This window comes from Drosophila navojoa, chromosome 3 (genome assembly GCF_054131105.1).
Source record: "Drosophila navojoa isolate 15081-1374.11 chromosome 3, UAZ_NAV_1.0, whole genome shotgun sequence".
In the NCBI taxonomy this organism is placed as follows: domain Eukaryota; kingdom Metazoa; phylum Arthropoda; class Insecta; order Diptera; family Drosophilidae; genus Drosophila; species Drosophila navojoa.
The window spans coordinates 13,294,052-13,321,096 of record NC_142891.1 but is presented as its reverse complement, the minus strand read 5'-3'; the positions used below and the strand labels follow the sequence as shown (position 1 = coordinate 13,321,096).

At 36.9% G+C, this 27,045-nt stretch overlaps 3 protein-coding genes across 4 annotated transcripts in view; 1 reads left to right on the top strand and 2 right to left on the bottom strand.

The window, feature by feature from the left end:
- Positions 1-516: 516 nt before the first annotated feature.
- obst-E (obstructor-E) lies at positions 517-8,474 on the top strand. Of its 2 annotated transcripts, none has more exons than XM_089257429.1 (2): positions 517-900; positions 7,629-8,474. In XM_089257429.1, exons 1-2 carry the CDS (start codon positions 846-848, stop codon positions 8,300-8,302), a joined length of 729 nt encoding a protein of 242 aa, XP_089113555.1. In that variant the 5' UTR covers positions 517-845; the 3' UTR covers positions 8,303-8,474. The 2 variants fall into 2 exon arrangements, with proteins under 2 accessions (XP_089113555.1, XP_089113554.1); XM_089257428.1 differs by lacking the exon at positions 7,629-8,474 and adding an exon at positions 6,674-7,545 and having other exon boundaries at positions 594-900.
- On the bottom strand, positions 5,076-5,874 carry LOC108658814 (arylalkylamine N-acetyltransferase-like 2). The gene has a single exon (XM_018111464.3). The coding sequence runs from the start codon at positions 5,755-5,757 to the stop codon at positions 5,104-5,106; it is 654 nt and encodes a 217-aa protein (XP_017966953.2). The 5' UTR covers positions 5,758-5,874; the 3' UTR covers positions 5,076-5,103.
- Positions 8,475-11,044: 2,570 nt separating the features above from the next.
- The window catches only part of LOC108658277 (neuroguidin), a 68,503-nt gene continuing 52,502 nt past the window's right edge, over positions 11,045-27,045 (bottom strand). Inside the window, exons 2-4 of the mRNA XM_089257435.1 lie at positions 12,650-13,317; positions 12,397-12,584; positions 11,045-12,332 (exon numbers count right to left, since the gene is read on the bottom strand). Of these exons, the coding sequence (XP_089113561.1) occupies positions 12,193-12,332; positions 12,397-12,584; positions 12,650-13,317 (996 nt within the window). The 3' untranslated portion in view covers positions 11,045-12,192. The remainder of the gene's footprint in view (positions 12,333-12,396; positions 12,585-12,649; positions 13,318-27,045) is intronic.

Genomic DNA, 27,045 nt, shown 5'->3' with positions numbered 1-27,045 from the left:
TGAGCTGGTGAGCTCAAGACCAGATTAGCCATGTCGACTCTGACACAATGGTGTAGCCCCGCACTTGGCACAGCAGAGCCGTAGGCTTGAATGCTTGAATGCTTGGATGTTCGCATGGGCGCAGCTTGTCTGCGTCCTTGACTTTAAGAGTTGTCGTGATCTTTTTTCTGGTTTTCTGACAGCCTTTGTTTTTGTGGCTTCAAAACGAAAATAAAAGTGCCAAAAATGCAAATTCAATCGAATTTACTTAACATAAATTAAGACAAAATGTTTTTGATTAATACTAAGACAGTTGCTAGCTGCTCAGCTCAGCTGAAAGCAACCTGTTGCTGCCATCTGACGCTGTTCAACTGACTCATCTCGAGCTTTTTGTTCGATGATTTGCTAGAAGCTTGCTTTGCGGCATTTATTTTACTGTTTCTGCTTGTGGTTGTTGTTGTTGTTGTTATGCGCTTTGGTTATTTATTAACATGTTTGCTTTTTATTGCAACAGCACCAGCAAACGGACGGTACCGAGGCGACAAAAGCTGTCGCTGCCGCTGTCTCTGCCTCTGCCGCTGTCGCTGTCGCTGTCGCATACGTAACCCAAAGTAGAGAAGAAGATCAGCAACTGCGTCAGCCCGGATCACAGCTCAGCTCATGCTCATCAGCGTTGCCGTTGACGTCGCTTGCCATTTTACCAGTTAAGATCTGCGTTTTGTATCTATCGCAAAACAGTCGAAATTGTCTGCTCGTTGGCTGCACATCGCGCTCGCTGCTAGCCTCTCTAAACGTACACGTGGTGCCAAAGGACACTACACTTGAAGGATAACACACACACGCAGTCACACACATAAACGTTCAATATGGCTAAAATTATTATCAGTGCTTTGTTGTGTCTGGCCATGTTTGGCTCGTTGGGTAAGTGCAAATCAAAATTCCATACAAAATAGAAAAAGAAAAAAAACCAAAAACATTTCATACCGAAACGAAAGACTTAGGCAACAAACTTGTGCACCTAAACCACTTAAAGCGTGTTGCGCTGCCCACAGAATGCGTTTGACTCTCATTCGCCAATATTTGAGTGTGTATACATAAAAATCATAATATTTTTGTGTGATGTTGGTAAATATTTATTTTTGCCTAAAAGTGTGTTAAATGCACTTATTTTATTCATTAAATATTATAAAAATAGTTTACTAAATTAAGAAGAATTTATGATTGATAGTGATGACCTTATAATAAAACAAAAATAAATAAATAAAAAATATATGGTAGTATGTATGTATATAACTGAATAAATATTAATATAAACGTATGTTTATAAATTTGACAAAATTTAATCAATTAAAAACTTGAACTTGAAAATATGCATATATTATATACATTATATTATATTTAACACAAATATAGTATACATATACTACTAAATCAGGTTATAATAAAATTGTTAATATTCAAGTCACATTTTCACTGAACTGGGTCTATTAAGATATTTATACTGAGTTTAGTGTTTGACATTAAGATATAATAAATTCGATGTGGAAGCGGGTAAACAAAAATACCCAGATTATTCCCCAGATATTCCCAGATTATTTATAAATTTATATATCTACGTAGCCTATTTCTATTTCTTATTTTTTTGTTTGTATCAAATATTTTATTATTTATTATATATATTATTATTTTATTTTATATTATTATTTATTTTTTGTGCATAATCATTAAGTAACAGTCAGAAGTAAAAATTAAATTCTTTCGTATTTTCGCAAATAAAGCAGCTGCAGCAGTTATTTGTATTATTGATATTTTTTTTATAAATTTTAATATTATACTAGCTAGTGATGCTATCTTATAAAAAATCTGATGACATTTTTGCAGCTCCTTAAATATTAACTTTGCTCTGCTTTCATTGAGTGAATAATTAAATATTTACTTTGCTCTGCTTTCATTGTGCGAATTTCCGCACTCAAATCAAATCAAGTATAATGGAAATATTTTTACATTTAAAAAATATCAAAGTCTTTACTCGATTTGAGTCCCACGTTTTCTCCAGCACAAAGCCATTGTAATTGCCTCTATTTGGAGGCGCCACAATTAAAATAACTGAATAAATGGCTTTCGTATAAGTGCGCCACGCCTCCGAGCCTCAAGCTGTGGGAGACACGACACATTGCTTTAATTATGTCTGTTGTTAATGCATTGGAGCATCGAGCAGCGTCATCGCGCCATTAGGCAACAAGCATTGAGTATGAGGCCATGATGAATAACTTTTCCAAACAATGCCAGGAAATTGCAGCAAATAAAAATTGTCAAAAAGACAAAAAAAAAACAAGTAAGAAGACTCTAGTCGAGACTGCTCGACTAGGAGATACCCTGAACCCTCCAAGCTGATATTCTTATCAATCTGCACTTCTTTTATGCATGCACACATACATTTACATGCATCCACCCTCACGCGCCCGCGCTCTGCTAACTGCGCAGTAAGCAGCGACTGCGCTTGGGCTGCGCTGCAGTGTGGGCAATAGTATGAGAATTTACTTGGTGAATAACTTCTTTTGTAAACATACGATCTTAATGAAACTTTCAGGGCGTAATTATATGGTCAAAATATGTGTACATTCCAAAGCACAAGTCTCTAGTACTTGAAATACGTTTTTTACAAATTGGGGGCGAAGGGGGCGGGGTATCAAAAATCTGTTGATTACAAAATGTTTGTATTCATCATATATATATACACAGTAAATCTGAAGTCTCTACATCTTATAGTACTTCGATGAGGCTCAAAAAACAAAATCAATTTTTCGATTATTCTCGATAAAAAAGTTGTCGGATGAGTTATCGAAAAAATAAAGCAAACTCGTACTGCGTATGGTATACACGAGTATGCACACAAAATTTCAGCTCTCTAGCTTTTATATCTTCTGAGATCTCGGCGTTCATACGGACGGACGGACGGACGGACGGACGGACGGACGGACGGACGGACGGACGGACGGACAGACGGACAGGGCTATATCGACTCAGCTCATCGTGCTGATCAAGAATATATATACTTTGTGGGGTCTGCGATGATTCCTTCTGCCTGTTACATACTTTTACACAAAAACATTATACCCTGATTTCCCATTTTCAATGGGTTCAGGGTATAAAAACTCAGAAATGTGCAAAATGCAAAATTTCCGCATAAATTTATTGAATTCGTCTTCATTTCGTCTGTGTACATGTAAATGAAAAGTGATTTCAAGGCCGAATAGCCGCTCTTCAAAAATGAATTCACACGCCAGCAACAGCAGCCGCAGCGCATAAATAAATTAGTACCAAAAAATCAATATTACATAATAACAATCGCTGGCCCAGCTACTTGTTGCCTGTTGTTGTTTCTTTATTGAATGTTTATTGATATGACCAGAAACTTGTTTTCGAGCAGCATCGAGCAGCAGCAGCAGCGGTCCGCTCTGCTCGTATATAAGTCCGCTATGGCTCGATCTCGTTGCGTGCCCAGCCGGTTGAGGTGACCTTTGAGCGCGTTTGCATTCAGCAGCTTTTTGTGGTGCTTCGTACTTCTTTTTGGTCAGCTTATTAACTGTGATTTAACACGATGATGCTGTCGATTTGCTGCTCGCAAAGCGAAGCTATGAGAGGGCATATACGGAATCAAGTGGACGAGCAATCGCCTTCAATGTGTGGGAACATTTTTGCAGAAGCTGCAGTTGAGCTAAATAATTTGATTAGATGTTGGGTGAATGGAATTATATACCTTATACATGCCATGAGTGGAGATATGAAAATTGAATTTAAGCTGCAATAAATGTTGTGGAGCTATGCAAACTAAATGTTAGTCGTGAGAATTTTTTTAAGAAATTGTTTTGTTTTTTTGAGCGGGTGTTTTCAATAGGTCATATGTTTTTTTTTTACTAAATTCAACTGGAGTGTATCGATATCAAATTCTATTTACCATCATAGAATTTTACCAAATATTCACTTCATTTTTAAAAAAAACCTTCAAAACTTTGCATAATTCAAGGATTTCAAAGGCAACAAGCAACATTTTCCACTCCAATCAATGATCGTAAGGTGTTTGTGTTTGATAAGTATTTGTGTATGTAGAGACTATTCGAAAACACGATTCGCATTACTCTTGATGTTATGTTTGATTAATTAGAGGAAATCTGTTTATTCTCAACAATTTATGGCATATAAATCATTCAGCTTCTATGTAATGTTCAGACTTGAGGATTAAAAATTTATTTAATTCTAATTTATTATATATGCTTAATTTATTTATTTTAACTTTTATATATTTTCGCCTTTTTGAGTTTTATTTACTCTTAACCGACATATTTGATATTCTACTGTACTTCCTACTTATAACAGATATTCTTTGACTTTCTTCGATACTCATTAATCGAAATTATTGCTTAAGCTTAATTGTGTTTAACTCTTTTAATAATTAAATAAGCTATTTTGTATAATTTTTTGGAGTAAGTAATAGTAAGTTTCTTTAGCTTCCAACAACATTCACTAACAATTGTTTAGACTTTGTAGACTGCCTAAAAGAGGGGCTTCCCCAACTGGCGTTGAGTACCAAAGGCAACGTAAAAAGCTTTTCGAGGTGTGCGCTATGTAAAGCAAAATAGAAATTCCAACACACGGGTTCAACAAACGGGGTGTGTATCTACATTGAATAGCCGCGAGCTCATTAAAATTTCATGCGTCTCAAAAGTGCCGCCAAGAGATAATTGAACAAGACAGAAAGACAGACAGACGTACAGTTGGACGGACTGAGATAACCAAATATACTCACGTATGTTGACAATTTATTAATATTTTTCTGCTTGGATCTCACATCATATTTTGGCACGTGTATTGGTCAAATATGCAGGCACTGAAATAAATTTGATGGGTATTAAAAGATAGTATGTAGATTCCATATATTACACACTACGAGTATATCACATTAAAATAAATATTACTTTATATTACTTTATTGCAAAAGAAAATATGAAACTACTGATTTTAAAAAATGTTTCAAATTAATAATTGCATTTTTTTTTTTTAATAATTTTATTATACAAAAATAAAGATAGGTCCATTTAGTCTCTCATTTTAGTCTCTCTGGGTTCATAGAATACCCACCATATAGCGAGCGTGCGTGTGTGGTGCTGGTGGCTCAAACACCACTTCGCCACGTTCGTTTTTATAGTCCGCATAAGCCACAGCATGGATGCACTCCATGCCCAAGGCCTGCTTTTGGCGTGCCGAGTAGAAACTCGTGCAGCAGGCAACAAACAAGGGGAATCCCATCGTGCGACCCACCTCCATCACAGCTGTCGTGAGTCGCGTGCCCAGTCCTTTGCCTCTCATTGATCTTTCCACGGCGGTTATGTGTGAGTAGAGAACCCTGGAGACTCCATGGCTCTTGAAGATATTCACTTCCGTTTCGATCTCAGACAAAAACTTGTAGAATTTTCCGTACTTGTCTGCCATTAGTCGATGATATTCCAGCTCGCTTGGCACTTGTGCGCCTGCCAGCACCACACCGACAATTTTATTGCTCTCGGTCTCATCCACAGCCACAACAGAGGTATTCTGCTCGATCAGGGATAGGTGGTATGCATCCTGCTCCTGCTCAAAGTGTGTTTGCATATTTTTACCCGAGATCATGCACAGTGGCTCGTCCACATAGAACGTTCGACCCAAAACTTCTTTCACCTCTTTGTAGTCGTCCACTGTCATGGAGCGAATGCGAATTCCATTTACAACACGCGGTTCCATTGGAATATTATCTCGCTCATAAAGATAGCTATAAATTAGTATTTATATAAATGATTTAATTCGTGCGTGACTTTATATAAAAGCCGAAATTTGTATTTTCACAAAGAATACTTGAATATGATGACGTTTAGTTTCGTACTGATCTTTACTTGCTGGAGACCGGATTTTTATACCCAGACTCATGAGCTAAGGCTCAGCATTGGTCTATTACATATTCTTATCTTATCGCTCGTCTCTCACATATTTTGTTGCTGGGGCTGCAAAAGCCAGCGATAATCTGCTTATTTATAGGAGCCCTACATTTGGCCCTTCTCTTTTCCTAACGCACTACCTCTCAGCCGTCGAGTGTGTAGGCACTCGAATATCTGTATGCTCATGATTGCTCACGATTATCATGAATGATTGAATACTAATAAATAATATGCCACGAAAATTCTGTTATCTAATAATAATTAAGATTATCAAAAATTAAGATTAAATTAACTAAATAATGTAAAAAATAATAATAATTAAAAATAGTCTGGCTACAGTTATATATAAATAGCGCGTTAAAGGTGGACTTGAGAGAATGTCATTAGCATTAATTAAACTATTTTAAATAATGAACAAAATATTTAATAAGAATTATTTTAATAGATAGATAGTGTTTAGTATAGATAACGGTACTTTGAACTAACAATACGAGCTAATCATAGTGTTTTACGAACTGTTTGCCTGATCCAAACGTGATTAAATGCCGTTGGCAAATCTATTCTTAGACCTGAATTGTATTTTGTTTTGAAGTGCTCATTCGCTTAGAGCTGAAAAGCAGAGATAGTGCAAGCATCAGATTTCATCATAAATCATTAGAGGTAAGCGCGCACCTATCCCAAGCCCGACCCTATTAACCCAATCAACCTATCCGCCTCTCTTGCAGCCCAAGCAGCAGCTGGCGTTTGCCGTGAGGCGAACGGCACTGCTCCTGTCGCCGGCTCCTGCGACGCCTACATCGAGTGCAAGAATGGCGTGGCCGAGGAGAAGCTGTGCCCCGACGGCCTGCTCTACAACGAGAAGTCCACCGGCTACCCCTGCAGCTATCCCATCGACGTGGAGTGCACTCAGCCCCAGGCTCGTCTGCAGGCGGCCCAGCCCACGGACGAGTGCCCCCATCAGTTTGGCTACTATCGCATGGGAGATGCGAGCCATTGTGGCCAGTTCATGAACTGTGCGGCGGGGCGTGGCTTTGTCTTTGACTGCCCCGAGGGCTTGGCCTGGAACCCGGCCACCTACAAGTGCGACTGGCCCGATCAGGTGGAGGACTGCGATGCCGAGGCCTTCCTCGGCTTCCGTTGCCCACCTCTGGCGCCCAAGTCGGAGCTGCTGGGCGAGCAGGAGCAGGACTACACCTTCCATCCGTCGCAGGAGAACTGCCAGGTGTACTTCATCTGCATTGAGGGTCGCCCACGCCGCATCAGCTGTGGCGAGGACCAGGCCTTCAACCAGGAGCTGAACCAGTGCGACGACATCGACAACGTGCCCAACTGCAGCAACGACATTCGCGCCAAGGGCGCTGAGATCAAGGCGGCGCGCGCCTCAGCGGCTGCCGGGCGTCGCAAGCTGAACTAAGCGAGCGGGCGGGAGAAACTGGTGTAGGAGTGAAAAGTTCAATCAGATTCTGGATAGACAAAGCATGCACAAGGCGCTGCTCGAGTTTTCTAGTCTGTAGTTAAAGGGCGGCCCATGCCCATTTATTGTATACCTTTTGCCATTCACAATAAACAGTTGTAATTTTTGTAATCAGTTTGTAAATCGAGTCTTTCGTTTTGCGCCAGCTCAGAAGTCGCAGAAGTTTTCGATGGTCTCTCAACTCTTCAACTCTCTTCTACTTACAGTCCTTGGCTCGCCCGAATGTCCCTCGCCCAATGGACGCTTCGCGTCTGGTGACCAGTGCGATGCCTACACGGAGTGCCAGGACGGCGTGCCCGTGGAGAAACTCTGCCCGGACGGTCTGCTCTTCCACCAGCGCACCAAGTCGACGGGCGAATGCACCTATGCGCCCTACTCCACCTGCAAGGAGCGCACTCGCCTGCAGCCTGCGAACGGCACAGATGAGTGCCCGCGCCAGTTCGGCTTCTATCCGAATGGGGATGAGACCAAGTGCGGTGTCTATCGCAACTGCGCCCATGGCGTGGCCAGCCTGACCAAGTGCCCCGAGGGCTTGGCCTTCAACGAGGAGACCTACCAGTGCGACTGGCCCGATCTGGTGGCCAACTGCAACGCAGAGGCCTATCTCGGCTTCACCTGCCCCGCGTCTGAGCTGGTCGATGGTGTTGCTCCCGAAGTGGATGTCAGTCCCGAGGGCGAGCTGCGCTACTACCGCCACCCGCAGACGTGCAAGAAGTATTTCGTCTGCGTTAACGGACATCCGCGCCTCTACAACTGCGGCAAATACCTGGCCTTCAATGCCCAGTCGAAGCTCTGCGACTTCTACAACAAGGTGCCCGAGTGCTACGCCCTGCTCAAGGAGAAACAGAAGCTGAAGGCCGAGCGCAAGGCATTGCTGTAAACCCTCTACAAATCGGGAGTAAAGAGTTAAACAGTTAGAGGCTGACCCTCAAAGAGGCTGACTCGCCTGACTTGTGCAGCTTTGTTTTATAGACATCTATCCTTACCCACTAGCATAGCGTCTATTTGTCTATTGAATAAAATTATAAATCTACACTAACGTCTTTTGTAAACATTTTTGTTTTATTCTAATGTAATCCATTCGATTTTCAGAATGTAGTCCATGTCCTGCGAGCATCGTCAAGGATTGGACTACGCTAGAGCTATTTATTTAACAGAGTAATTCTAAAACTTTTTCCTTTCTTTAGTTTACCGAAATTCCTCTTGATGTTTACGAAGTACCAGGCACACACAAGTGAAATAGTAAGTATGATTTAAAATGTTTGATAACAGTAGATTAACATAGCACTGAGCGTGTACTGTTAATTAACATGATTATGTTAACTCATTGTGAAATGAGAGTGACTAATATTAGTCTCCCTACTGATCGTTGCTGCTTGCCTGGTACTTTACCAAAATTTCCGTTTTAAAAAAAATTTCAGTAAAAATAAAATACCTCTCTGTTTAGGTTTGTAAGATTTAAATTTTATTTTTATCATTCATTGTTGGTTTTTGGTTTATTAGTTAGTTTTTACTGGTTGCTTAATTTGTATTGTTATAATTAATTGGTAGATTAGTTCGAATTACTTTATTTGAATTTTACATAGTTTTTCGACTGCCAACCTTTTACACACATACATATGTAGCTATGTGCTAATATATATACGTATACATACATATATATATATATATATATATATTAGAGATTACTTTTAAACTTGACTCATCTGCCGCTGCTATACAACATCATTTGTTTGTTTGTTTAAACAATTCCAGTTTAGAGAGAACTAATTTTAAATAAATTTGTTTTATATTCAATTTGTTGTTTTGCTTTCTTCCTTTTTAGTTTTTGAAATAAATCTAAGCTCGAATTTCGTTATTAAAAACATGTCTCTGTTATCACTAATTAACCAATTGATTTTTGTAAAATTTATTGGAGTTGCTTAAACTAAACGATCCTAAGATCCAGCTATTATTAAATCTCTACTCCATTCCGTTTCCTGCTTTCGCGTCATTTCTTTTTTTGGCTATAAAAATTAAGTTACATTTTTTTGTTTGAACTTTTTGCACTATTTTTTTCTGCATGTGTGTGAGTGAGTGAATGTGTGTGTCTTTTTCTTTTTATTTTTTTTTTTTTTAAATTACAACAAATAAGAAATATTTAAGTTTAAGTATTTTGCATTAGAGTATGTTTTTTGTTTGGTTTACAAATTTTTTCTTACCGTTGCAATTTTTTGTTAGTTTTTGTTTTAGTTTCGTTTTGTTTGTGGTGCTAGGCTAAGGCGACTTTTGTTTGGTTGTTTCACTTTGTTTTATATGTATTTCATTTATTTTCGTTTCATGTGTTTTACATTTTGCAATATATTTTCAACATTAGTTTCATTATTCTCTGCTGTCTCTGTTCCTGTTTCTGTTTCTGCTGTCCATCGTCCAGTTGTCTTTGTTTTGTTTCCTAATTTTCTCATTCCTCGTTTTGATAAAAAAAAACATCGAATTTGCATTTGAATACCGAAGGAAAGAGAACCGAAAAAATCGAACAGAAAAACTCTGACAATTCTGATAATAATAAAAAAAAACATATAAATTATAAAAATTAATTATGAATATTAATTACCTTTCGTTTCGTTAAGTCGTTATAATTTGTGCTAGAAATTCGGCTATTAAATTATTTATGTTCTTACATCACCTCCAAATACACATTTTTTTCTTGAGAAAAGATTTACACATTGTTTCGTTTCATTTTCATTTCGTTTCGTTTTTGTTTTCGTATTTCGTATCGTTTTGTTTTTTCATCTTTTGTTTTTCATTTAACATATTCAGTCTTTCAGCTTTCAACATAAATAAATTAATTAAATTAATTTATTTAACTGCATTACAAAATGTTTCAAGTGCTGCTGCCTGTAAATAATTTCGTGTTCTATTGCATTTATGTGGTAATTTCCGTTGTCTGCCTTACGTTGCGCTCATTTTAAAGTTTATAGCCAAAAAGTTGCGACATCTCGCAATTGGAGAAAATTTTGAAAAAATTTCTATCCTTAGTCGAAGTTGGTTGTAAAAGCCAAAAGTTTTGCTTGCTTGATTAAAAGTACTTAACTTAATGCTAGGTTTTTCTTTTCTTAATTTTTACATATTTATTGTAATAATTATACATACATATATATTCATATATATATATATATATATATGCTGGAAATATTTCATTCATATCATCTCGATCTACCATCATCGTCTCCTTCTAATTCTTTTAGATGCGCTGCGCTGTCTCATAAACTGCTTAGTCTTTCGCATTTGTTTTTGTTTTTTTTTTTTCGGTTGCTAAATTTAAAAACTTTTCAAGTGGACGTTCGCTGGCTTCAATTTAGATTTCCATTTTCATTTCGATATCGATTTCCATGAAATTGCTTCTTTTTGGGGTTATTCAAAAATTGTTTTTCGCTTAAAGTTAATTTTCATTATTATATACTCGTATCGTACGTATAGTAAATATATAAAATTTTGTGTCCAAATTTAGTTGTTTTTAGGAGTTTTCATTTTTGCTTTTTAAACCTGAAACTTAAATCATTTTCCAGAGCCTCAGATCGCAATTGCAATGAAATCACAAATATTCTGAATCTTGTTTTGGCTTTTAGATAATTTGTTTAGATTTTCTTCTTCTTTTTTGTATTTATAACTTTTTGGGTGGGGCTTACGTTTATCATATGCTATATAGGTATATTTTCTTGATTCCTTCATCGCTCAACATAAAAAATTGTTGTCAAACTGATTTTTTTTTATATATTTTTTTAAATACTTTTTTTTTTTTTAGCTTTTCTTACTGTAAGTATAACCGGTCTCTTGTATTTTTTGTTAAGGCAACTGCTTTTTTGTTACAGAATTTGTAATTTGTATTTGTAATTTTGTTGTTTTTGTTTTCTTTTGTTTTTTACATGTGAAACTGCATTTTGAATTTGAATTTTGTTGCTCAAGTTTTGCTATTTGAAAGAAATGAATAAATAGAGTTAGTTATTCTTAAAGCATATCATAAGCTGCCAAAATGTGTTTTCATTTTAGTTGGACTCCTAAAAACAACGAAACGTTTCTTTTTTGTTAGCTTTTGCCATACGCAAAAATTTTGCTGTGCCTTAAATTTTAATTTTTGTTTCTTTTAAGTTGAAATTTCGTTTATCAATATTCTACAGATTTCATATATATTAAATTTGCTTTGTCTGCTTTTGTTTTAGCCATCAAATTTTGTAATTTCTTAATTTAGGTTAAAATACTTTTTATCGTAAGTCGAAAAGAAAATATTAAGTGCTTAATTTTGTTGCCTAAATTTAATGCAGTTTACAATGCGCAAACTTATTTTATTTTTTTATGTTTTTTTTCTTTTTTTTTCAACGCATTTTTATTTCCTTTTGGCATGTTGTTGCTGCCTGTTTACTTAGATCTAAAAATAATCATGCTGTAAGCTTTCAACAATCTATTTTTATAAGGGAAAAAAATGAAACAAAAACAAAGATATTAAATTGTATAAAACTTTAATGGATCTTTTGGTTAATTCATAAATTTAAATTTAATACAAGACAAAAACTTAACTTGAATAAAAATGTATAATAATATGAGTTTGTTTAAAGCAATATGAAAATCAACAAAAATCTGTATGTACTTTAATTATGCTAAATGAAAACGAAAAGCAAATTATATGAATCATAGAAAATATCGTTAATGGAAAACTGTCACTAAGGATATATAATATTTATATATCTGTTATATATCGTGTAAAGTTCTTTAGTCCGTTTGGGCGTCGCTGTATTAATGGAACTTTCGCTTTTTGCCGCCACGTTTCTTGCCCTTGCCGCGTGTCTTGGCCAACTTGCGTTTTCTGCTTGAGCCGTCGCCGCGCAGCGCCGACTCGCGGTTTATCTCGCCCAGTATCTCATCACCCAGAGTGCCTTTAACGAGATAATCACTGTAGATATATGGCTGACTTACGCATAAGCCATGGCTGTCACTTACCCAACGTGGTGAGCTTGCGTTGACGGTGCTTCTCGGCTTTGGTCACTGGCAGACGCATCAAGTAGGTCTCCTCGTACTCCTGCTTCTCCTTCTGCGCCTGCGAGAGCAGCTGCTGGGCGCGCGAGCCCGACGACAGCTCTGTGGGCGCATCCAAATACTCCTCCTTCAAGTCCTGCAGCATCGATGAACTGGAAACGAATTCAATTAGTGAGAGTTTATCATGCAGGCGTGTGCAGTAGGGTGCGTCTCTTACGTGATGGCCCGCTTCTTGGCACGATCCAGGGCCTTCTTCTCCTTGTCTGCCTCGCGCTCATCGCCATCGTAGTAGACAGGCTTGATGCGTGGCGGCACATAGATGCCCGATTTGCCAGCTGTGGCCGCTTTGCGTGGCTTTTTCGCAGCGCCTGCTCCCTCCTCATCGTCCTCCTCCTCCTCCTCGTCACTATCGCTGGCTGCCCCATCGCCCTCGTGCGCCTCACCATCAGCGCCTGCAGCACTGAGCATGTCCTCCGGATTCGGCTTGTAGAGTATGGGATCTGTGCTGCTCGAAACGCCCGTGGTCGCCGTCTTCACCAGCTTGTCGATCTGATAGCGCAGCTTATAGTCAATGGGCCGGATCTTCTCGAGCACCGTGCGTATCTCAATCAGGCGCTCAATGGAGGGATCGCCCTCAATGGTCTCGCCGGAGCACTTGCGCAGCACCACATACGTCAGGTTGATCAAATAGTCGAGCAGCATGTGATATTTGACCTCCAGAAAGCTCAGGCCATACTCTGTGCTCAGCTCACCCCGCTTGACGCGCTGCAGCATGCCCTCGACCAGATCCGTCACCTGCTTCACATTGCTGTTCATCTCGCCCAGCAGCTGTATGGCCTGCGGTATGTCCTGCTGGCCCTGCATCTCGCAATCGTAATCCAGTGCCTGAGCGAACCAAGGGCGAGTAGAAAATTTGCATTATTGAAATAGTTGAGAATTGGAAGATATTAATTGTAGGCTAATGCCTCTTCGAAATGTCGTTTAAGTGCTAGACGTTTTTTCTTGTATATAAATTAGTTAAAAGTTCCAAGAAAACCATCCAAGAACTGCACTAGCTTGGGACTATACTTCAAGATCTGTGTTGATAAAGGTTGTTTGATCTCCGACTCTTTTTCTCCATACTGAAAACAAATTAGCCGCGAATTTTTTTATATTATATCATATCAGATTACATTTAGTCTAATTAGGATTAGGATAAGATGATAATTCTTGCTGAACTTTACAATATAATATAATATTAGAATATCCTACGTTTTTGGCCTATTTCTTTAGTTCTGTTTAAACCAACATATGAAACTTGGCTTCAACTTTATGAGCCAGCTGCGATCAATCTTTAATTCTTTTAATATTAAATACTCCATTGGCTTACCAGCTCCATTATAGAGAACAGCTGAATGCTTACTTAACATATGGATAAACAACAAATTGATATTTTCGTCTAGCACAAAATACTAATTTACAGCTAAACTTTCTCACTTCGGCTATATACATAAATAAATAAACAAATAAATACACACACACGCACATATTGTATATTGATTATATATGTATTTATGTATGAAACAACCGCACTTGTCATATGCATATGCACATATGTGTGTACATGTATATGTATATCTCTATGTGATGCATAAAATCAACTAATTAGGCTCGCAAGCAAAATAAAATCCGTTAGCCAATCGCTAGCATGAACGCGCCGCGCAACTATCTCGCTCGCACTCGCACTCATTGGCCTGTCATTATATTGGCCATATTTTACAGAAAAAAAAAAAATATATTTTCGGTGCATGCAGGAAATTAAATCTGCTACGCAAATACACGAATAATTTGTTTAGCATATAAAATGCCATGATGTGGGCATGGAGGAGGAGTCTCCGCTTCCTGGCCCTACCACGGCTGCATTTCTATGTGCATATCCTGCCCCAGCTCCTGCCCCTCGCTGCTGCCCCTGCTGCTGCCCCTGCTGCTGCTGTTGTTGTCCTCTCTGTGTGTTGTGTGCGCGACACCGCGAAACTCATTTGCATATTTTATTGGTTGCCATTTAATTATTTGCATTTTACTGAATTTGCAGGGCCGCCAAACGGCCACGCCCACAGAGGGAGGCCTCCCTTTGGGCAGAAGTTTGGCCGGCGCAGCTTATGCTGCATTTATTTTCAATTAATATTAATAAAGCACTGCATGCAGAGGGGGCCGCGGCACTGGGCGTAACAGTCAACTGTCCTGGCTCGAAAATAAATACATAAGTATATATATATATGTAGACATATATATTTTTTCAACCATTCATTTGGGCTTTTATTCTTCTTCTTTTTTCGCTGGCTATTTGTGGTTTTTGCAACATTTTGCACTTTACAAAAGCAATTTACCAAATAATTATTTTGATAACAAATTTATTATTATAATGTTGTTTTATTCTATTTATTTTTTCTCCTTCTTCTCATTTTCATTTTGAGTGCTTTGTTTGGTTTTACGCATTTTTGGCATATTTGCATATTATTATTGGCAAATTAATTTAATTGGATTTGCGGACAGACATTCTGCATAACAAATTGCGGCTGCCCAAATGGCGGACGGGAAATGAGATCTAATTAAACCGGATGACATTTCCGTGCTACAAAATTGTCGAAACTTTTTACATAATTCGGCTGATTAAGTACGTATAAATGAAAAAGCAATCAATTCCCTAATTAAAATTTAGGACCCAAGTGGAAACTATTTGACATGTTTACATATGATATGATATTTACGTATATGATATACCATACATAATATATATATATATATATCTAGTTAGTCCATCTTTTTCCTTCTTTTTTCCATCTTTTGATCTACAAATATTTTTGTACTCGATTAGGCTAATAAATTTTGTTAAATATCTATTAACATTTGACATAAAGTTTGATAATATTAGGATATACTATTTCTAATAATTCACATATTCTACATATATTTTTCTACTTTATTAAAATTTGACTTAAAGTTTAATAAATATTATTAGAATATATTATTTCTTGATATTTCCTGTGTGGACTACTCTGTCGTAATATATAAACCCACGCCAAGCATATATAATTGATCTGCAGCTTTTGATTTCTTTGTCTTGCGTTAGCTCAAGAATAATTTAGTCATAGAAAAATATATAATAGAATGAGGGAAAAAAGGTAGGATATAGTAAAGATATTTATTATTTATTGTTAAAAAATAAAAAAAATTATAATTTGTAAGAAATTTATTGAGATACATATATATAGAAATAGAAGAAAAAACACTTTAGCATCTTTAAAGCGATAAAGTTCAAGTATTATTGCTTAATACAAAGAACAAAATACCAAAAAAAAAAATTTTAATATTTCATATCCTTTTAAAATATTATTAAGATTATCTACATTACTTATAGGCGATATTTACTATTTCCCTATTGCTAATCCTACTACTATATTGTTAATTTATGCAGATGTCAAAAGGCAAATACATTTTTGGTATCAAAGTGTTATTGACACGTTGTAAAGCTGGCCAATATGAGTTTGCAATTAAGCCGCTGGCACGGACTTGGCCAGTCGAGCATTGTCTGTCGCCCCGTCCCTTTCTCTCTCTCTCTCTCTCTTTCTGTTTATCTCCCCCTAATTCCATGCAGACATAATAGGGGATAGGGCTGCTCACCAAAAAAGGCGTTAAATAAAATGCGCGCATATTTTAGGCGAGAGCCAATGCAATAACTTTAACAGCCTGGCAACAGCATAGGCATAGGCAACAACAATAACAACAGCAATGGGGCGAATACAACAAATGATGGCAAATGCATTTTACAGCAAAAACTGCCCCAAACACAAACCGCAAAAGCCGGCTGCATGCGTATAACGAGGGCCGATTCTAAGCTCAACAACAACAACAGCAACAACTAAAGCAATAACAACTGTAGTATATAGCAGTGCCCAAGGCAATTTACAACAAAATGGCAAACTAATACACAGACGAACGCCCTCACACACCCACACACACGCCGGGCATGCAGCGCCATCTAACGGCCAAATGATTTAAAATTCACGCTGCGACGCCAGCAACAACAGCGTTGAATTAACGGAAATGACAACCAAGCTAAAAATACTGTTGTTGTTGCTGTTGTTGTTATTGCTGCTGCTGCGTTTGTTGTTATTTCTTTTGTTGCTGCTGCTGCTGCATTTGCATTAACAGTTATTTGGCCATGCTGACTGCGCGACGCCCGTAAGTGAGCAGCGCAGCGACTTCAATTCAATTGCAGCGCAATTTTCGTAATTTCGCTCGACTCTCGTGCCGTCTCTGTCTCGCTGCTATTATGGGATTAATCACGAAATAAAATATGAATTACAATTCGTATCGCGCAGGTTATGAAAATTGTCGAAATTGCATGGCTGACACCCACTCCCACTCTCCCATGCGCACGCTGTCATTCAGCTAATTTTAATGAGTATGTTTGCAATCATCATGGCTCTTCCTCTTTACCCCCTCTCTCTCTCTCTCTCTCTCTCTCTCTCTCTCTCTCTCTCTGGCTGTCTGTGCTGCGGTCTCGTTTGCAATTATCATCGCGCGAAATTTTGCTGAATTTTTTATTTGCATTTTTGGGCTGCTCTTTGGCATTAACAACATAAATAAATGCATGCATGTCTGCGATAATTGCGCAAAATGCAATGCATTGCATATTTATAGGCGCTTAAATTTACCTTTTATATACATTTATGTACATATTGTACATAAATATATTTGGTATATCTGTATTATATATACATTTTTATATATAGAGCTACATCGGCTGTTTATTTTCACGACTCCTATTAGCCAATGGGAGCAGCGAATTCAGAATCCAATTCTATTTTTTAGGACCTCTTTTTAATGAATATTGAATTACTTTTTATATACAGTTTTTTCATGTCATATACTAGAGAATGGTTAGTGGTAGTTGTATATTAAGTATACAATCTATTTACATTTAAAGGACTCAATGAAAATAGTTAAAAATTATTTAAATCTCTTTACAACCCTTTGGAATATATATAATTATTTTAATAATGAAGTATAAATAATATGCAATATTATTAAACACTATATATTATAGAATATTACCCATTAGAGTACCTATACCACATAAGTATCTTTACCATTATAATACCTATACCACTATAGTACCTACTAATAATGATATTAGTACTAATTGGAAGCGTAAATATGATCTATGGCTAGGCAAAGAACACGTTGATTTGATTGACAAGATAGATGGATGGGGGCAACATCAGCGGAGTCAATAGGGAATCGCAACAGCTCAAACCCCCTGAAACCGTTTTACCGTTTACCCATGCCGTGTGTCGATGACTATGTGTGTGTGTGTGTGTTGAAATGCTGGCAAAAGGAGCAGCCAGCTCAAAGGGACCACTTGTTTCAATTATAAAACTACAAATTGTGCGATATTCGAGACTGCGCCAACAGCATCCAGCCCGGAGCACCGAACACCCAGTCGAAATCACAGCGAAGGGAAAGGTTCGAGTCGAGTCGAGTGGAGTCGTGTTGGAGCTGAGCTACGCGGCGGCCATTAGAAATCGATTGACATAACTCAAAAATTGTGCAAATTAACGTAAAACCAGCGAGCCAACGACAATATAGGCGGGGCTAAAAAGCAGGGCGTGGGCAGTGGGACGTCGGCCGACAGCCTGTAAATAACGGGCCAACGTTCCAGCAGAGTCAAAAATATGACCGGGCCTAGAGTTTCGCTCTAACCAGAGGGCCACTGCATGCATGCATACGTATGTATGTACAGTCGGAATGTGTGCGCGTGGGCGACTGGGTGAGTGGGTGTGGCGGTTGCCAACAATGAGCACGACAATGTTTGGCGGGCGCGTCCGTTCAGCGCCTGATGAAGAAATACGCGCGACTGTTGCAAACCGCAGTCAGACCAACCGAAGCCCCACCACCGCACCGGGCGACGACCCAGCACCACTCCGCTCCAAGTGGAGCCCATATTTATGCAGCGCCTCGTGCAACATGTCGCTCCTTTCGGCTGCTCGTTATTGCATTGGCCAATAACCGAAATATTGATTAGAGCTTATAGGCAGCAGGCCACAATAGGAGCAGCGTGAGCCGCGCAACCACAGCAAAATAAATGAAGCTCCCTCAATTTATAGCAACGATATTTCGCTAAGATTTCAATATTTTCGATTTTAGATGGAAATACAGAAAACCAAAGCCTTATATTCTTTTTCAGCAAACATTCAATAAATATTTAATTTCATATATAATAAAAATAATAAATAAATTTAATATCATAATATAATAATATTTTGATATTGAGTTACTAATCAGTGAAGATAACAAATACTTTGATTATTATAAAGTATTATTAATATTAAAAGTTTTTATTTTATTATTAAATGGAAAATTATATATTTTATATATCTTTGTTTCCAATTATTGCAATAAGTTTTTATTTATTTATTTTGTATTAATTTTTTATTGATTTAGCTGAGCATAAAATATTTATATAAATAATGCAATATTAAAAACAAAAATTAGATTAACAAACAATTTTATACCTAAATAAAATAAAAGTTATAAATTAACTATAAATTATTTTTATTTTTTATATGCATGCATAATAATAATAATTTGTTATAATAATTTATAGATTTTTTTTTAAGTTTTAAATTTTATTATTTTATAAATAAACTAAAAGCAATAAATTAATTTAAAATTTATTTTATAGTATTATTTTTTTAGAATTAAATTTCATACACAATTATTTGTTATAATAATTTACTGAATTTTTTATAGATTTTTAATATAATTTATTTATAAATATTATTATTCCCCAATGACATTTATTCATGGTTTCCAAATATTTCGCTTCCTATTATTTTTGTGTATTTAACTTTCAATGAAACACAAATGTTGATTTGCAAGCGATTTAGTTTATGGGAACACACTCGAAATAGGCGCGCCCGCTACCTAAATTATAACAAGTCCGTGTCGCTGACAGAAATTGTTGACATTTGGCGCTGTTTATGTCATATTATTTGTAGTGTTTGCTGTATTTGGGTGGCTCCGAGTGGTTGGGGTAGTTTTTAGTGGTTTTCGGTGCAAACTGAACGGAAATGCAACTTTTGTGGCGGCGCAAAATGCAAATGTATATGGAATGCAAACAGATATATATATATAAAAAGAGAAAATTTATATAGAAAGGTACATACGGGTAAGAGAAGTGGGTGTGTAGGTGTGTGTGTGTGTGCATTTACATAATACTTATACGGGCAACTGCAAAAATAATTGCATATTTCATGCAGCGGCGCACAAAACAAACATCGTGCTCGTCCGCCACAATTGGCATTTGGCAATTTTCAATTTGGTTTTTAGAGGCGCAGCCTCTCTCAGCTCCGACCCCAAGCAGGCGCACATATTGAACCAGTCGGCCATTATTTATTTAAATAATTGGCTAACCATAAAAAATAATTATAAAGTACACAAAATACTCGCGCAGACAAAAGCACACGAGAACCAGTTGAGTCTGCTGGAACTGGGAGGGGGACGCAGCGATAGGACTCACTACAACTGGTCTGAATAAATGAATAACGAATGCGGGCAAATCGGATGATTGGAGCTACAATTCCTATGCAAAGAGGCGCCACAATAAATGTCTGGCAAAAATAAAACATAAATAAAATTAAATCGAAGTTGGTTAGGTTTTTATGGCTTGAATGCTGTTTCAATTAGACTAAAACCATTTTTCGAATCGGAAAAAGTATTTTGAATGTTATTATTTATTATATATTTATTTTTTATCTATTTATCTTTAAATATTTTAACGCAGGAAATGAACAATAATATAAGCTAAAAAGTCTTCGTTTTAGAAAAAGGGAAACACCTGATAGTACATTGCAAAAATGCTCTAGAAACTTTTTAGATTTATAACTTTGAAGGAAAACTATAAAAATTTAAGTTTACAGAAATATAAAAAAAAATTAACTCTTTCTTGTGTAATAAAAATTAAAAATGGAATATATAAGTCATTCGTAAGTCTTTTAAATACTTACTATAAATTACAATTTAAGAAAAGAAGAAATACCTATATTATAAATTTTTTGCATATTTTAAAAAATTGTAAATTATTCAGTAGAAAAGTGTTATTTTTCAGCCTTAACTCTTAAATTATTGTAAAATATCATTCACAAAGATCTGTAGTTGTAACAAAGAGTGACATAAATTGAAAATTGAAACATCATTAATTACTAACTATTATCAACTAGTCTTCAGCCACGAAAGCTAAGCCATTTCGAGTTGCTCGTTTTTCTCAAGGACAGATTTCACAACAGTTTCCTCTTCGCCCTGCTACTCTGAGTAGTCTGTTATCTGGTTGAATACACGACATATGCTCTCTACTGCTCATAGATGGGTATAGATAGTTTATGCAAAATTGATCAAGTATAGAAGACGAGAGCTATGATTAAAATTGAATCTACTATAAACTCATATTTATATATTATTGTTATATATTCAGTTTATTCATTCATAATTTATTTATCAAAATATTTATATACTTTAATTTTAAAAGTTTCTTCAATATCTAGAGGCCAAAAAACAAACTAAAGCAAACTGCTGAAATAGAAGAATATTTATTATATATTTGCAGTGTTGTATAAATAGCTGAAAGCCTCTTATGATCGCTGTGCAATGTTTTCCATTCACCATGAATATCTAATTGTATTTTAGCAGCTGTTGTTGTTGTTGTTGTTGTTGCTGTTTGCGCTGCGCTGATGGGTGCACAAATAAACAATATTGTGCAAACAAATAGAAACACAAAGGAAACACACACACACGCGCAGCAGTATTAAAAAGCAACAAAAAGAAGACAGCAACTAGCGCCGTTATGGAAGGCGAAGATATGGAGTGAGCAAGAGTAGAAATGCATGGAAAATAAAAAATGAGAGGACAAATTCGTTGCTGGATACCGGCAGACCAACAGATAAGCACAATGTCAGACAGACAGTTACTCAGTCACAATCACACATACACACACACACGCACGCACACTCAAACACGTATTGTGACATTTTGAAATTGTTTATACATACTGAGACAGGCGAGTGTTTGAGGAAATGTTGCGCATACGCTGCGTAGCCAGCGGGGCGAACAATTTTTTCATTTTGTTCTTTTTATACCCTGAACCCATTGAAAATGGGAAATCAGGGTATAATGGTTTTGTTGAAATGTATGTAACAGGCAGAAGGAGGCGTGGCAGACCCCACAAAGTATATATATTCTTGATCAGGGCGACGAGCTGAGTCGATTTAGCCCTGTCCGTCTGTCTGTCCGTCCGTCCGTCCGTCCGTCCGTCCGTCCGTCCGTCCGTCCGTATGTATGAACGCGTCGATTTCAGAAGATATAAGAGCTAGAGACTTCAACTTTTTTTTAAAATGTCCGTATATATCACGCGCAGATCGAGTTTATCACTAAAAAACGATAACTCATTCCGATATTTTTTTATCGATAAAAAACCTTATCGAAGAACAGTTTAAAAATTATATCTCCTACATCTTTCAAGCTACAGTCTCCAAATTTAAAATGTATATTAAGACGCATGTCATACAATTTCGGTTTTTGTTAAAATTTACCCCCCACCCCCAAATCCACCCCCTCACCCTGATCTTTGTAAAAGTCGTATATCAAATACTAGAGACTTGTGCTTCGGTATACACATACATTTTAACATTATGATTACGTTCTGAAAGTTTCATTACGATCGTACGTCTAGAAATTAAATTATTCAACAAATAAATTCTCATAATATTGCCAACACTGCAGCGCAACCCAAGCGCAATCGCCTGTATATGTGAGTGTGTGTATATGCGTGTGTTTGTTTGTATGCGTGTGTGTGCGTGTGTTTGTTTGTATGCGTGTGTATGTGTGTGTGTTTGCTAATTATTATTGAAATATCAGTTGCTTGTAGGGTTCAGGGGATCTCGTAGTCGAGCTGTCTCGACTAGAGCTTTCTTACTTGTTTTGTTTGTTTTTTTTTTTTTTTTCTCAACAACAACAAAGTGTCAAAGCAACGCACATATTTGTAGGCGTCGACGGGTGTTGCTTTTGTGAAAGCAATTTTCATTAACAAAGGGGGCGCGGTCGTGCTGGGGGCGTCAACGGGTTAAGGACAAACGCCAAATCGAAAAAAAACACCGAGCCACTGAAAGCGAGCATTCATAAAAAATACTAAAAAAAAAATTTGAAGGGCAAAAAATGAGAAAATCAAAAATGTGTTATTAAGTGGATTTGCGCAAGGACATGAAATTAATTTCATAAGAAAATTCAATTGAACTAAGTGTCATTTAATTTTTTTTTTTAATTTTCAAATTTGATTAGACTCAAAGTGGAAGTTCGCCTTAAATTGAATTTAAATAAATATTTACAGTTAATATGGGAAAAAAATGTGTTTCATTTGCAAGTGCTACAAAATTTAAATGCTTCAATCTGGAAAGACTTCCATGAGAGAGATGTTTAATTTGTTATTATTGAATACAAATATTTTATCCAAAAAGTGGATATTACGTTTAATACATTGTGAGGGTTAAAAGCAAATTAATAAATAATAATATTTAATTGATTAAATATTGATGTATATAATTATATAATTATTTTTTTGTAAAAATAAATTAATTATATAAAATAAATATTATATTCAAATATAATATTTTTCGATTCCTCCAATTATTATTTTCAGTGATTCTATGAAAGACGTGATAGTTTGAGATAGGCAGGCTTAAAGACAGGGGTAAAAATGCAGAGATGCTATCCCTTTATATAAAGACTCGACGAACTGAAACATATTTACGTTAAAAAAAAAAATTAAATATGAAACTAATGCACAATATATTATTATATATATTATATATTATATACATTAAATAAACACATTACTTCTTAACATACAAAGGTTTGATCCTTAAATGTAATGTAATAATTAAGTAAATTATAGTAAGTAAATATCGACAATTACTTTCTGTTAGATTGGGAAAACTTAAGTAGCTTTACGCCTCAATGTAATTCTTAAAAAAAACGTTTACGGAACGAGCTTCAATCTATTAAGTGGATAAATCTCAGCTTTAAATGAAATACCTTAAGCTTTCATTTTAATTTAAATTATGATAATTCTCGATTTTTTTTTTAAGAAGTTACTACAAAAAACTGTGCTAGTTTATTGTCTATTGTATTGTATTATCTTCATTTATACAGAATTTTTTCCATGCAATTAAATGATCTCTTGTTTGAGTTCATCAGAAATAACGGATATATTTACATATATGCCAGTCGTTCGACTGGATATTTTCATCAATTTTCCTTGTAATATCAGCTCAGGTTCATCCAATAAAAGCAAAACTCATCTCGGCCACGACCAGTGCCATATGATTTTTTCCCCTGCTCTGCGTTCGTTTGGCATTGGTCTGCTTATATTTAAAAATGCAAACACAAGCAACAACAAACGAATGGCCAGCAAAAAATCAGATACAAACCCCACCAAAAAATAAAAAAAAAACTCTGATAAAAAAAGAAGAAAGTAAATATAAAAAAGGAGAAGCTGAAAGCAGAGAGAAGAGTGCTGGAAAAACACATCGCTATGAAATATTGCCAATCAGAAATGAAACCGAAAATAAATCGATTGTTTCAACAAACGCACAGAGCACAAAAACACGAGCAACGGCGACAGAGTTGCAGCCAAAATAACGGCATGGGCTAAGGATAACGAGGACATGGCCCTGATGATGCGGACTGAAAGAGACAGCTGCTGCACGCAGAGCGACACAGAGTAATAGAGAGTGTGTGTGTGTGTGAGAGAGAGAGAGAGCGCTGGTCAGGTTGAGGTAGGTGGACAACAGTTCGCCAAAATTTTGTTGTTGCGTTACGCGAAAAAAAGGCGAACGATGCGGGAAACGGCAGCAATTGGGGATAGTGAATGCGAGGGCTATAGGCGTGGCAGGCTGTGCTGGCTGGCTGAGGGCAGCGGGCAGCAGGCTGACTCGTTGCACGCTGAGTGATTGCTGTGCCTGTGTGTGCGAGTGTGCATGTGTGGGTGCAAATTGAAACAGAGTTGAGAGCTGACCAGGCCTAGGCCTCGTCGTGTCGCATTGCTGCTGCTGGCCAGCCTCGCGGGCACAACAAGCGCGCTGAGTGGTTGCCAGGGGGTGGCCATCCAGAGAGGGAGAGACAGAGAGAGAGAGAGGAAGAGTGAACGATAGAGAGAGACTGAGTCAGAGTGGGGTTTAGCACACGTTGCATTTGCATGTGCGGGGCATAATTGGACAGCACCCAACTACGGCGCATTGTGTAAGTGCGTGCGTGTGTGTGTGTGGATAGAGAATCTCCGGCAGTCACATTGAATGGCAGCTACAATTCCGATTTTTTTTCTTCATCTCGCTGCCTGTGTGCCGTATGTGTGTGTGTGTGTGTGCGTGTGTGGAGGCCTTTGCATATTGATGACGCTGCTGCTGCTGGCTCTGCTCCTGCTTTTGCTCTACCTCTGCCTGCTTGTTCTCTTTTCGTTCTTTTTTCTTTTTTGGGGGGGCTTTCGCTAGTTATTGTAAAGCCCGGACCCAGGCCTCAGTCAAAAGGTGACATGCGAAATGTCCATGCCAATGATGTGGATGGCGCTTTAAACGAATCCTGATGAAACTGGGCCACACAACCAACCAGAGACAATGGAAGCTAAGCTTAAATTATGAAACAGACAGTCCGGCAGCCAAAAGCCAAATGGTTCTACACAAAGCTGTATTCAGTAAACATATAAATGGCTGATTTCAGTGGCAGCCCTCGCTAGTTGAGTTGCCTCTGAGTTGTCTATTCGCTAACAATGAGCAGTTGGGCTGACTTTACTTTGCTTTATAACTGTATTACAACTATATCAATATATGTATATCTCAATCAATATGTTTGGAGCATAAGGCAAAAAAGGAGGAGCAATAATTTCTGTAGTAATTTACGCACTATCGAAAAAATGGAATTGCTCTAAGCTATTTATAAATAAATCACAATATCTAATTATAGATTAGTCCACCTTAATAAACTATAAATATTATATATTACACTCAAGAGCTGTAGAACTAAACTAAATATAAATAAGCTCTAGTGCATATTTCCATAAAATTTATCTATGTATTATATTTTATTTGTATAAATTGTGTTCTCAAAAAAAAAAAAAATTATTAATAATTTGGCATTTATGTATTATTATATTTATTAATAGAAATTATTCTCAAAAAAAAAAAAAATAAATAAATAAAAATAAAAATGTATATAAATTTGTAATTGTATTTATTTATGTATTAAATTAATTAGATTTTTTTATAATTTTCGATCCCCCAAAAAATGTATAATAATTTAGTATATTTATATATATTATATATACTTACAATTTTTACTCTCGAATATAAATATATAATAATTGAGCATTTTGGATTGATTTCTATAGTACATATTTATTATATATTTATATTTATTTATAATTTTCATCCCCAAAATAATAATACATATATAGCTATGAATGCAAATCGCGTAGTCATACGAGCCTGGTACCAGAAGTTCCCTCTACAGCTCATACTATTTGTACTACTAGAGATAGCTGAATTCTATTTCCATTCCCCATCCCATCTAGCTCTCTCCATACACACCTAACTGAGTGAAATAATGTTTTCGGGTTTTACTCTTTTCATATTTCAGATAAAGTGGCCATCAAATTCAGTTCGGACAGTTCGGTGATTCGGCCGGGCTCACCTCTCTTATCTGACCATTTGCAAGCGACTCTATTTGGCGATATCTCTCTATAGAGGAGTAGCACCCAACCAACTACAAATTTGAATGTCCAGCATGGCTGAGCAGCCCGTTAATATTGTCATGGGTGTGTCCATTTGCTGTGTTCGGAAAAATTTATTTATAAATACAAACGCAATCGTATATAAATGCAGAAATGGTAAACCTGTACAGATATGCACATACACACATATATATATATGTATTGGTATATATATGTATGGCAACGGATATATAGAACTCGACATTAAATTTACGTGCCAATAAAATAAACAAGCGTCGAGTTTTTGGTGACTCGCCAGGGCTGGGCGCATACAACATGAGTGTCCAATTGGAATGAGGGCTGGAGTGTTGAGTGTGTGTGTGGGTGGCGGCACAGGAAGAGCCAGCGACAGACAGACACACACACACGCACACACATGCACACCCATGAATACTCAACCACTCACACTCTCTCTCTTTGGCACTCCATGCATGCATAAATCGCGCGAATTTTTCACGTTGGCCGCGTTGATTGTATGGCAAAAATAACCGCGTATGTTGCCTGTTTGTTGTTTTTCGTTGTTGTTGTTGTTTTTGCTGGGCGGAGCTGGCACTTCAAATAAAAAAGGAGGGAAATGACAGGCGGATGCGGGGCTGGCTGGCTGGCTGACTGGCTGACTGGCTGGCCAGGAGTTGGCACAGACACATTGTGACAAAAGCAACAAATGCGACGCGCATTTTATATAAATTTTAAATACAATTTGCAATTGAGCCTCACCGCCAAACAACAGCAAAAGACAACAACAACAACAACAACAA

What these genes read in the sequence shown, in the direction of transcription:
- obst-E (XM_089257428.1), top strand. Translation starts at nt 846, where the DNA reads ATGGCTAAAATTATTATCAGTGCTTTGTTGTGTCTGGCCATGTTTGGC. An exon ending in GGCCATGTTTGGCTCGTTGG is followed by an intron (nt 901 to 6,673) that starts GTAAGTGCAAAT and finishes CCTCTCTTGCAG; the next exon opens with CCCAAGCAGCAGCTGGCGTT.
- LOC108658814 (XM_018111464.3), bottom strand. Translation starts at nt 5,757, where the DNA reads ATGGAACCGCGTGTTGTAAATGGAATTCGCATTCGCTCCATGACAGTG.